Genomic DNA, 12,125 nt, shown 5'->3' with positions numbered 1-12,125 from the left:
TTCTGTTGTTTTGGGTTTTTCTAACAGGCCCATGAAAAGATTTTCCTTCCCTCTCTTATCCCCATGTGGCAGCCGCTCTTATGCAAATGAAGTCGATCAGGTGAGTGTGACTGTGCCTTCCAGGAACTAATTCTGCTGAGCTGGGGTTTTAAGCTCCCTGAAGCCTGGTGACCAAACTTGTCTTTCCAATTTGCCAGAAAGACTCCAAGCTGGACCTCCTGAGCATACTCCACATTCTTTCCTAGCACCGAGCTTCCATTGACGTAGCACGGTATGTGCTGCTAAGGATGGAAATAAACAATCATACAAGTGGGTTTTTTCTATTTTTGGAACTCACTCAGCAGATGAAATGTTCCACTTTAGAGTGGGGGAATCTGCATGACAAATTCTTAATAAAGCACTCTTTCTGCAGTGTGGTTTAAAAACATGTTAAATAAATTAGTGTGTCCTCACCACTTGATCTGGAGAGTGGCCCTTTTTGGCAGCCCTCTCCTTGAAGGTACTGACTTACCAGAAACAGTGCCAGGCAAAAGGAAAGGAGACGAGTGTTTTGTCATCTTGTCTTGTGATACAGAGTTCAGCACTGCAGCAGTGCTAGAGCACACACAGCTTGCTCCGTAACTGTGGAACAGAGTTTTGGAGGAACTCAGTCATGATCCTTGCATCACTGCTGGGCTTCCAGCGTGAGCGGCCTTTGCTGCTTCCACCCTACTTCCACCCAGCTTCCATGCTGATCAGTCCTTGCATATGCTGGGGAAAGCCAAATTTATAGTTTGTTAAAGGAGATGAGTCAGAGTGAATTGCAGGCAATTATTACCTAATCCCACCCACAGCAGCACCTTGGAGGTACAATTGTTGCCGTTGGACTGTCTGATGCACCATGCAGTTTTTAGCTTGTTATTTAACTGCTGCCTGTCTTTGGGTTAGAAAAAATTTTGGAGAGGGAAGGTGGTAAACTTCCATTTAAATTGTAAGCTGGAAAAATAGGAAGACCAAAAAAACCCAACCAGACAAAAATAGTGATGACCAACTTGTCTTAATTTCATATATTAACCCCACTTGATTCTTCTTAGGTTTTAGAACCCAGCTCTAGATAGGTGCTAGAGAGAGAAAGATGAGTGAGCAGTCAGTAAGATTAAACCATATCCTTTCTTCAGTCAAACTGTCTTCTCCATGCCCTGTGGGCTGCATGCACAGAAGAGTGGACTCCTGCCTGCTTTGAGCATATAGGAACAGTTCCTGATGAAGGGAAAACATGTCTTGGGAACTGTCTGGTATATTTTCAGATTTCAAGATGGATATGAACTGCCAGAGCATGGTGGTTTGCTTGGTCTGTTTGCCTTGGAAGCCTGTTGCCAGAGGTGCTGAACTCCTCTGTGTTGGGAGGACAGTGATCCTGCCTTACTGGATGAAATTGGTATGAAACCATCGTTTCTTGTGTTCAGGAGGCACTGGGTGGCAGTAGCTGGCAGCGAGTGTAGAGAACATCCCTGGAACAGACTGCTTCTAGCCAAGGATGTGATTTGTTCTGTGTACTGCAAATCACTGATTTCAAATGCTCAATTCCAGTGCATTTTGTTCTGTTTTGTTTTGCAGATTGGCAGCAGAGCTGTGCTTATAACAGGCTGTGACTCAGGATTTGGATTTGCCTTGGCCAAGCACCTGCATGACAAAGGTTTCATTATTTATGCTGGCTGCCTGCAAAAGGTAGGGAAAACAAAAACTGTTCTTCACCTGTGGCATGTGCACTGCCACATAACAAATCCAGTCTTCCCTCTCCGCTCTGCACAGCTTTCTGCCAAGGAGAGGGACAGTGGTTGGTAGCCCAAAGGGAAAGACATGGGTGCCTGAATTTCACGGAGAGGAACCAGGACTGAATGGTATATAGGGAGGTTCTTACTTAAATCACAACACTGTGGTCTGTTCCATGTCTGATGAGCTGGAACCCCAAATCTAATTTTATAGGCTTAACCATAAGCAAAGTTTGGGGTCAGGCTGTGTCTGGACCTTTGGCCCTGCTCTCAGACCGTACATATTTATTCAGGGCTTATTTTGATTAATTTTGACGTACACCGAGCCACCAGCAATTTTATGGCATGTGGTGTGAGCATGTTTTTCTATATTCATGAGTACAGCCATGCCATGTGTGTATTGAGGGTCTCCTGAAATAGTTGGGTAGGTGATGGAGTCCCACTAGTGCAAGTGAGAGAAGAATCAGGCCACAACATCTTAGTGACACAGCCTTGATACTCTCTGAAGGAGAACTTGGTGGGGCAAAGCATTGATGGTCATGGAGAACAGGAGAGAGTTTTAGTCTCTCTTTCCTTATGAAGCACTGCACTTTTTTTAGCTGCGTGGCCATTTCCCAACAGAAACAAACTTACTCCTCAGGATATCCTGGGATGGGTCGGTTATTTGGATCTAATGTTTTAGCTCACTAATAACTATAAACATATCTTTTATTTAAAGAGAATTTGCCAGGTATTTTTTTAATGTTATCCGATTTTCTACTCTTATTTTTTTTTTGCATTATTACTAAGTTTTACTTAAATTTGTAGCTTGTTTCTGCTACATTTTTTCAAAATATGTGTTTGTCTCGATAACTCCGGGTCATGAGTCTCAGTGTTGGGCCAAGTATTCATTTGTTAACGTGGGCTCCCTCTACAGGCGTCACAGTGGAACAAGACACTTGGTACAAACTGCTGCCTTTCGAAAGGGCTCAAGAGAGAGGGTAGATGAGTCCTTTTTTGATGTTTCTACTCAGCTTTTCTAACTGAAAATCAACATTAGAGAACGTAAGAACACTGCAGACTTAAAAAACACTGTTTAGAGTAATAGTCTCCCTCTATGTTGACAGAAGTGAAAAATTTCAGAGTTGCGAAGTTACTTATGGGTTTCGTTTCTTCTGTCTGAGCTGCTAAAAAGGCACAATTGTCAGTGGACATATCTGTTACTGAAATCTCCCTTCTATTTTTGGTGTCTGCAGTACTTGTTCTACTGAATGCCTGTTAGTGGAACATCTTGGCCTCTGACAATTTCAACATAAGCTGACATGTAGCAGCATGCCAGAAGTCTTTTTGACTTTGATCAATATTTACTTCCTCACAGAAAAACCAGCAGAAAGCTTTGCAGTATCACTCTGCAATTAAATATTGCTTCTTTAGCTGAGCTCACACCCCATGTTCCAAAATCTGTGTGGCCATACCAAGAATGGTAGCAGTTGTCATCAGAAAACACTGGAAAATGCCAAAGCTCCTTAGTTAGCTGCGTGGCCTCCTGTGTGTCTTCAGGCCATTATACTTTATGTAGAACAAAAACAGCTCCAGGAGACTGAGCTGATTTCTCACTGTGCCACAGGTTTTTCTAGCACAACTGTAAGCAGAATTCTGATCAGAGTATAATTATTGCTGGTGCTGATTTTAGCAGCAGAAAAACTTTTGTGTTTTTAGATGCTAGATAAAAGTGGAGGTAGAAATAAGCAACATAATCTTTGGCTTGGATATATTTGACCTAGCCCCGAGGTAGAGGAAATGACTCTGAAACTTCAGTGTCACTTTCGTGGGTTTGTTTTTCACAGCGCACCTGCACATCAGAAGCAGACTGCATCTTGGGGAGCCACTGTGTCCTCAGGGCATGCACTGTTCTTAGGAATGCCACATCCTTACTGCAGATTAAAAATATGTGCAGTGCTGACTCTTTATTAGGAAAGGTTTCCTAGAGTGGCCAGATCCTGAGCACCTCACTAATTTTACTGATGGAAATGTGAGAGAGGAGTGAAGAGTCATGACTGAGGGGAGCCCAAGGATGGATCTGTGCTAACAGTGTGCTATTTCACACACAGTTACTTCCTAACGTTTTCAGTGGCAAATATACTCATGTGAGAGTTGTGTTGATGGTGCGTTGCCAAAAGACAGTGGTAGACTGGATCCAATGAACACTCATGCTGCAGCTGTCTGATTTTTTCCTCTTTGGTTAATATATGGAGAAGCCAGCTGACGCAAGATGAAGAAGGTATTTTTCCATCAGTATCTGTTACCAGTAGACATATGTGATGTTTGTCTCTCTTGTCAGGAGTGTGGTGGAACCCCTGTTTGCTTTGCTGTGTGTGCTCAGGCCTGTTGTGGCTTGCAGGGGAATGAGAAGGCAGAGGTTCTCTGTGCAGAGCTTCACAGGAGTGCTCAGAGCCACAGGATGTTAGAGACCAAGGACACACTGATATAGATACAAGCTGAAGCTCGGGAGCCCCAGAGAGTACCATGGAAAGAGGAGGGCAAGGCAACAATGTGCTTTTCCAATGTGCAGAAGCTGGCCCCTCTTGCCATGGGGACAGTGTGCCCTGGGGCTGGCAGCAGAGATGCACTGGTGTCCTGCTGTAGCTTGAGAAGATCCTTTCACTGCTGTGTATGGGCCTGGGGATTGTGGGACAGGCTGCATCACCTGCCAGGAGACACGGTCACCAGGTGCCTGACTTAAACATCTCCCATCTGCCCTTTCTGAAAGCCAAGGAAATGGCCTTGTGGGTGTGGGCTAACACACAGAGTCCAATTCTTGGCCAGGATCCCAGCCCCAGGAGTCCCTTCCAAGCATCCAGCTGCGTGTGGGTGGGAGGGCAGGAGGGCTTGCAGAGCCAACCCTGTAAGCGCTGAGGAAGAGGATGCTGTAAAGGTCCCAGCAGAGCTATGAGACCTCTAAGGCTGGTGTGGCCCAGAGATTTTGTAGCACCTCATAGAACTGCAATCAGGGAAAGAAAGACCTTGGCCTCATTTTCCTTCTTTCCTTTAGTGATATCTGCTGTTTTCAAGAGACTTGCATGTTTGCATTTGCTGATTCCGTGTTGGCATTCCCACATTTGCCACTTGTGCTTTCCAGTGCTTTGCCATATAGACTGCTTTGGCACTGCAGAGCTTTTGAGTGAGCAGTGAACTTAGCGCCAAACTCTTCAGTCACTCTGACACTGCCATTAAACTGCACATGAGACTTTTAACCTCCTTTCTGTATGCAGTGTGCTTCCCTAGGAAGAGAGAACCAGTAGATAGCCTCTCTTAAGGACAAACACTAACTGGTGTTAACAGTCTGTGATGGAATATGGAAGCATGGAGAAGAAGACAGAGGACACATTAGGTAGTTATATTAGTGAAATGTCTGTGAGCACAGTATATAAGCACAGCAGTGAGAGGAGCCAGGAGAAGGATTTTTGGAAGACAAGTGGCACAGAGACAGGGTTGTATGGCCACCCTCATGTGGTATCTAAGGTGTGGTCTCCGAAGGGAACTCTCACTTGAGGGACAGGTGGGCAGCCTGGGCTCAGACTGCAGACAAGCTCTGTCTCATTGACAACTGCCTGCTGGCATCTGACAGGGAGCACCTGTGACTTGAGTTGCCCAGAGCAAACTAAAGTCATTCAGCAATCAGGAAACAGGCCTGCCATGAAGTCCTGGCCTGTTCTGGCTCAGAGGAAAACAGCTATCTAGCCCAAAACCCTTATTTGTCAGGAGTGAAGTGCACTCTGATGCTTGCCTGCTGATGCAGACACAGTGAGCGAGGCTACCTGGAAAGTTGAGCAGTGGGGGAGGAAGAGCTGAGCAGATGATCCTGTGGAAATATTCCATGTTTAGCCTGTTAAAGGGGACTTAACAGTCTTCTAATGAGGGATTATACTGAAGGAGCTTCTTACAGTAAAGACAGGAATGTTCCCAAAATCTGATCATTTTCAGAGCTATATCTCACCATCCTCTACAAAAGTAGTCTGGATTGGCCAGCACAGTCCAGTAGCTTATAACCATGGGAATGATTCAGGTATAGTCCCAATCTCATCCTAACATCCTGTTTCTGTGTTCTGGAAGCACCATGGCTAGGCTTCACCACTGCGAAGGGATGAGCTCTGTGCACGGCAGCCTTGTTGCTAGCAATGTCTGGCCCATGTGAAAGTATCTCAAGGGTTGGCTGCAGTCAACTTGCTGGGCTGTGAGGGAATGTGTACTGGGGGAAACTGTTGTTCTGAGCTGAGAAAAAAAGAGTGGAGACGGGAAATGAGAGTGAGAAAAAGTTGAGAGGGGGAGGCAGAGAAGAGAGCAAAATTCTGGAGAAGATGCCAGGGTGAATTGCTAGCAAACAGGCTGGCCAGACTCTCGATGATCGGACTCTGTAGCAGTGCTTTGGAAGCAATAGTTATGGCTCCCACTGCCTGGAAACCCGTGTATAGACCAGCTGAAGGGAGAGAGCAGTGGGCAGCAGTCCCTCTTCTCAGACTGTTGCTCCCAAAGCTGGCAGTGTGACCAACAAGCACATGCAATTTAAGTGTGCAGCTCCTCACTGGCCATTTTACGCCATACCCCCCCAATCGAGTTGCCCCGTGTGAATGGCACCACATTCCCACTGCTGCAGCAGTGGGACATAGCTTGGCCTCAGGAGCATGTACTGGGCAAGGGGTGCTTGCTGATTGCCTCGCTGGGGCAGATCCAGTTCTGGCTGCTTTCTTGGTAGTTGAAACAGTTTGTACCAGCTGACTTGTACCAGATGCTTGAGGAATAGTATTCTGCAGGACCAGCCCTGTCTGCTCCCCTTTCTCCTAGAGCTGCAGGACTGTCCTGATTATTCTGTGACTGCCCTGTGCACTCTTTGGCTTGGTTGCTATGTATTTGATATTCTGCACAGACTCTTTGGCCAGATTCAAACCAGCACTTTCTTCCCCTCTAGGACAAGGGAGAGGGTGGCTCCAAGGAACTGGATGACATGAAGAGTGATCGAATGAGAACTGTCCAGCTCAACGTCTGTGACAGCAAAGAAATGGATCGGGCAGTGGAGCATGTGCAAAACAGCCTCGAGGACCCAGAGAAAGGTGGGTGCATGCAGTGGGCTCTGAGGCGATGGAGGGGGCAGGAGCTCCCTCGGCTGGGCTCCAAGAGCATTGTCAGGGCATATTTCAAAAGCTGAGCATGTGACTGAAGGACACAAATCTTTGACGGGCAGGAGGGCAGAGCAATTGGCCCGTTTGGATATTGTGCCAAATCAGAAAGGAGCTTCCCACTTCACACAGCGTCTACAAAGGAACCTGCTTTGTTCTCCACTAGCTCCTGTAGGGACATTGGCAAAAACAGAGTGGTATTCAAGGCTCTAGGATTAGTGCTTTGTTCCCGTGAACTGAAGTTTATTGTGACTCCCTTTCTGTTGTAAAACCTGCCCAGTGCCCAAAGATTGGGAATTAACAATGGAAGTTTCTCCCCCACTCTTTCAAAAGGGAAAGGAAATGGAGAGGTTTTCCAAAGAATTTCCTGTGAAGCCAGCTGGGTATCATTAATGTTATTGTAGATACTACCCTTTAGAGTGCAGGGGGTAGCTGTACTGATTTTCTTAGCCTGCCTACTTCGTTCCACTGAGGTGATGACAGCAAATTCTGCTCCAGTACTGTGAAAATTGCTTTTGCTCATACATTTCTGAAACCTTTCCACCCTTTGGTGAAGTACATTTTTCTCCTACAGGATATCCACATTCAACACAAGGTTGTTTTAAAGCAGAACAACCAGTAATGTTCTGGTTCTGATTTTGCAAACCTAGTTCTTTTGATTTTCTTTGTATTTAATTTTTTTGTATGGATCTTCTGTATAAATTAAGTTTTCTAGCTCTGTGTTCTCAAGAACAGGCCAGGATGAAGTTGCCTTTTCTGGGCTTTTTCTGATAACAGATCTGGACACAGTCAACAGATAACAGTGAGTTTTCTAAACAGCCTGATAGAAGCCTTTCTCAGACTCTTCTCATCATGTTTCCTGTACAATTAGAATATTAGATGAAGTGAGTTCATTTTTTTCAAAATTCCTTTTTAATCTTTCTTTTTATTGCCAAGTAAGTAGGTAGCTTCAGTTATTGCCATTTTGGTTGCAGCAGAATAAAAGAGAGAGGCCATGGCATGCATGCTCGCCCATGCCTACACCCTCCTTCCTAGCACTGCAGACGCTCTAGTTCTTGTGGTGACAGAAGGGATTTTACTTTGAAAGAATTACTCTTTTGTTTCTTACAAGGTCATTCCTATTCTTGTTATTTGCATTGTATACTTTGCTTCTTTTAAAAAATCACTATGGATAAAAAGAGAGTGGCAAGGAGAACAGCTTAGACAAGGTTGAAGTTCTCTGCTGGCTCAGAACTTCCTGAGAAGCCTCATTCACAGTACTTTGTGCCTGCAGATTTGGGTGACACAGGCAGATCCCCATGGGTTATATTTGCTCAGGAGACTAAAGTGTGCTCTGGACTCTTTTCTATCTGGTCTTTACCATCACAAGTTGTAATGAAAAGCTCCGTTGTGTAGTTCAATAATCTATTAGCACAAGTAATGGTGCGTGATTTTTTGTCTTGTAGGGCTCTGGGGGCTGGTAAACAATGCCGGGATCTCCACATTTGGGGAAGTTGAATTCACCAGCATGGACACCTACATGGAGGTAGCTGAAGTGAACCTGTGGGGGACCGTGCGAACCACCAAGGCTTTCCTCCCGCTCATCCGGAGGTCAAAGGGTGAGTGGCAGAGTTCCTGACTGGCTCTCCCTGTAGCAGGTCCCTCAGCCTGCCACATCTGGCTGTGTTAGGGGCCAGAAGGTGTATGGCACTTCTCTCTGTGCCATCGGCCACCTTCCTACCTTTACAGACAGAATGTGGCCCCCAGCAGACACACAGATTGCCTCACCTCTTTGAGTTACACAGCAAGGCAGCAGGCCTGAAAACCAGTTATTATTTCTCTTTCCCATATATGCTGCCTTCTCCTGCAACATCCCACACATCCATTATACCTTCTTTGACCTGTTCAGAAGCTGCAGCTCACAATAAATTACAGTGCCAGGAGCATTCCTGCCTGCTATATGAAAACCAGCTGTGGCAGGGTGGGCAGCAGCAGTGTAAAAAGCTTCTTGCAGGGAAGTTGTCATTTTGCGCTGTTACTCTGGGAGCTGTGATGTAGGAGAAGAGGGGGTTGTACAACAAAGGCATGCAGACCTGGAGCTTGCAGAGGTCTCAGCATCAAGGGGCAAAAGTTTTCCTGTGCTAGGGCCTGCTACCTGACTAAATGAGGGTATTTTTCACTCTTGAGGCATCCACAGGCATTAACAATGTTGCCCTGTGCTGCAGACCTGGGCTGGATCTGGCCTGGGCAGCCATGGAAGGTTGTCCTGAGGTCAGTTTCTCTTTCTGACACAACTTAGCAATGAGCCCTGAAAGAAAGTGCAGAGAACTCCAACCTCTGCCTAGACTACAGCGCCCACGGCCTCTTACCAGCATTTTCCCCAGCCCAAATGGATAGCTTCTGGAGGGGAGAAAGACTTCTGTGCCTGGAGCCATAACCCAGCTGTCTCATGAAAAAGAGTGCAGTGGATTTAAGCTGCTCTGCCCATTGGTGGGGCAGGAGCAATCCATTCCCTTTTGGGAAGCAGACACTGAGCCACCACTGGCCTTTGATTTGCAAGTAAACAAGCTCAGCTTTGGTGCCAGCAGCTTACCTTGCTCCTACTTTCACATGTCTGGGCTCAGTCCAAATTGTTGCAAAGCAATCCTGTTTCGCCCCTTGCAGGCTGTGTCCAGCCTCTCCTGTATTTCCCATAGCACTGAGCTTTGTGTGTCACATGTGCTTGTTCCCTCAGGTAGAATGAACCAAGGAGCATAAGCAGTGGGCTTGTTCTTCTGCCTGAAGGCCATTGCCTAGGACAGCACTGCTCAGGCAGAGCCGTGAGCACTTCTGCCAGGCAGCCCTTAGTGGGTGGGTGGGTGGATGCACGTTCAGGAATGTGTGGGGTGGTGTGTGCCAGGTACCTGCTCCAAGTCAGGTACCATGGCTCAGCTGTGCTCTGCCCGGCCTCTGCCTAGGTCGTGTGGTGAACATCAGTAGCATGATGGGGCGGATGGGCAGCCCTGCCCGGTCACCGTACTGCATCACCAAGTTCGGTGTGGAAGCCTTCTCCGACTGCCTGCGCTATGAGATGCAGCCCCAGGGCGTCATGGTCAGCATTGTGGAGCCCGGCAACTTCATCGCCGGCACCAACCTGTACAGCCCCGAGCGGATCAAAGCCATCGCCGACAAAATGTGGGATGAGCTCCCCGAGATCGTGCGCAAGGACTACGGCAGGAAGTACTTCGACGAGCAGGTCAGCAAGATGGAGTCATACTGCAACAGTGGCTCGAGGGACACCTCGCCGGTCATCGAGAGCGTGGCGCACGCGCTCACCGCCACGGCCCCCTACACCCGCTACCACCCCATGGATTACTACTGGTGGCTGCGCATGCAGATCATGACCCACATGCCCGCTGCCATCGCAGACCGGCTCTACGTCTACTGAGGCCTCACACTCATAAGCTACCCAGGTGGGAAATTTGTTTTAAGGAGAGCTTTGTACACACTTCCCATTAGTCCTTCTTAAATTTTTCTAACCTCATTTCAAAGTACTGTATTTTAGCTCTAAAGGGTTCATTTAAATATCTGACATAACCTAAAGGGCAGTAATTTGCAAGGGATGTTTCATAGGCAGGAATATGTTATGTTTGTGCAGGGACAATGATTCTTTGCTGTTTATTTCATGTAATTCTTTCTTTTTTCACCTCAAATATGAAGCTATAATCATTATTTAGACTGCAATTGCTCTGAAGTGTTTTCAGAATAATTTGTGCTGATGGCTGAACACAATCTTCACAATTCCTGCCTAGGATTCAGCCTTCACACCATAAAACAGACTCCCTCCATGCTCAAATGGCAAACCACTGCTTCCTCATGACAAAGAATGTCCAACTGACTTTTCCAGGCCTGGTCACAGTAGCCCAAGGCGGAGCAGAGACTTCTTTAATTTGGGGATCAGAACTCAAAATGCTCAAGGTGCTGAAACTGAGCAACTGACCCTGTCCCTTTCTCTCTTAGAATTATACTGATGAAACATTAGAGAAAAGGAACCAATCTGCTTTTCCCACATGCTGTCTTGCAAAGGAGTTCAATGACCCAGGGACTCAACCTTGTAGACTTTCCCCGCAGGAGTTTCTTACTCTTATGAGCATTCCCATGACTGTGAGCAGCTTTACGCACAGGACTGCAGGTGTCAGGATTGGCCTGCAGTGACATTTCCCTTCTCTTCACCGGTATCTGAACATGAACTCCAGAGTTAGCTTGGAGAAGAATTTTCCTTGAGCTCCTGTGATTTGTGTGGAACGCTGTGGAGCAGATGGAGCTCCAGTGGGCTACGTGTGGGTTATAGTCACATCAGTGAATACCCTTCTTGCCAGGGACTTCAGTTACAGCCAAGTATTTGTACAGCACCTTGTACAGAAGGGCCTTAACCCTGACCAGGCCTCCAGTACAGCAGCACAGGTGACGATAACAATAATAACCTCCATTGAAGGAGTCACTGAGCTGAAATACATGCAACATGATGTAGATCTGTCAGAACATCCATAACAATAAAGTTAACTTTAGGAGCAGTCTCATTTCCATAATGGTTGTTTACATGTCTGAGAAACATTTGTTTTGTACTTTAAGAAAAGAAAAGGAAAAAAAAAAAAGACCCTTTCATGGGGAATTCAGGAAGAGTAAATTTTTTAAAGCTTGAAAAGCAAAAATAATTAATAACCATTGTTAGTGAAGTTAAGAAGAAAAGATCTCATGTGCTCTAGTAACATACTGTGACATGATCAAACTCCTTTGACTTAATAAATGTATACATGAATGGTAACAAAATTCAGAGGCTCCCTCTCTTCATTTTTGAAATATGTAAGATGAAGGCTCATATTCTATAGTGGTCACACACACACACACACACACACATCATTCACAGGCTTATTTGCAGTCTTGAGCCTTACATTGGCTGCACTGGATACTGCAAGACTTTTGTAGGAGTACCAGCTGTGTCCTGCATCTCGTGACAGAGATGCATAACCCCTGGACTCTGGGTATTCACAGCTCTTAAACCTGCATTTGTAGTGGACTCTTGCAGATTACAAAGGATTATTATGGATTATTCCTAAGGGATCAGGAAAGGAAACTGAGCTCTGAAGAGGGAGGGTTGTGGCAGTGATTCAGCAGGGAAGCACACCACAGGTCACTGTCAGATTCCAAATAAATTCCAGGGAGAGACAGGCTGGTTTCCAGACCTTCCTGATTTTCTCCAAAA

General features: G+C 46.2%; 1 protein-coding gene across 2 annotated transcripts in view; it reads left to right on the top strand.

Moving 5' to 3' along the window:
• Positions 1-12,125, top strand: part of BDH1 (3-hydroxybutyrate dehydrogenase 1) — a 58,856-nt gene that overhangs the window by 4,373 nt on the left and 42,358 nt on the right. The window contains exons 3-7 of one of the 2 annotated variants that reach the window (XM_032119004.1): positions 28-100; positions 1,597-1,707; positions 6,697-6,838; positions 8,350-8,502; positions 9,841-10,335. In XM_032119004.1, coding sequence (XP_031974895.1) covers positions 28-100; positions 1,597-1,707; positions 6,697-6,838; positions 8,350-8,502; positions 9,841-10,310 — 949 coding nt within the window. In that variant the 3' untranslated portion in view covers positions 10,311-10,335. Of the gene's footprint in view, positions 1-27; positions 101-1,596; positions 1,708-6,696; positions 6,839-8,349; positions 8,503-9,840; positions 11,693-12,125 lie in introns of those variants that run through there. The other variant, XM_032119002.1, reaches the window with a different exon arrangement.

This window comes from Corvus moneduloides, chromosome 10, assembly GCF_009650955.1.
Source record: "Corvus moneduloides isolate bCorMon1 chromosome 10, bCorMon1.pri, whole genome shotgun sequence".
In the NCBI taxonomy this organism is placed as follows: Eukaryota; Metazoa; Chordata; class Aves; order Passeriformes; family Corvidae; genus Corvus; species Corvus moneduloides.
This window is presented reverse-complemented; position numbering and strand designations above follow the sequence as displayed.